At 60.2% G+C, this 236-nt stretch overlaps 1 protein-coding gene across 1 annotated transcript in view; it reads left to right on the forward strand.

Moving 5' to 3' along the window:
- The window catches only part of ETH_00036195 (uncharacterized protein), a gene marked incomplete at both ends in the record, with an annotated part of 3,368 nt that extends 3,337 nt beyond the window's left edge, over positions 1-31 (forward strand). Inside the window, one exon of the mRNA XM_013375686.1 lies at positions 1-31. Coding sequence (XP_013231140.1) covers positions 1-31 — 31 coding nt within the window.
- Between the last annotated feature and the right edge of the window lie 205 nt (positions 32-236).

Genomic DNA, 236 nt, shown 5'->3' on the forward strand with positions numbered 1-236 from the left:
AGTGCCTTACGAGTTTGTGGTGGAAGCACAGGTGAACTTTCTGGCTCTCTGCCGCTCCCTCTTTGTTGTTCATTTTACAGTTTTCTTTTGGGGAGTTGCTGCCAGCGCTGCGCTGCTGCTTGGCCTGACCTGCCTCTTTCTGCTGCTGAAGTTCCGGCAGCAGCAGAAGCAGCAGCAGCAGCAGGAGCCGCAGCAGCAGCAGCAGCAGCAGCAGCTGCCGCCCCCCGGGGGGGGGA

The sequence above is a fragment of the Eimeria tenella genome, genomic scaffold (genome assembly GCF_000499545.2).
Source record: "Eimeria tenella Houghton genomic scaffold, Eth_scaff2979, whole genome shotgun sequence".
NCBI lineage: Eukaryota > Apicomplexa > Conoidasida > Eucoccidiorida > Eimeriidae > Eimeria > Eimeria tenella.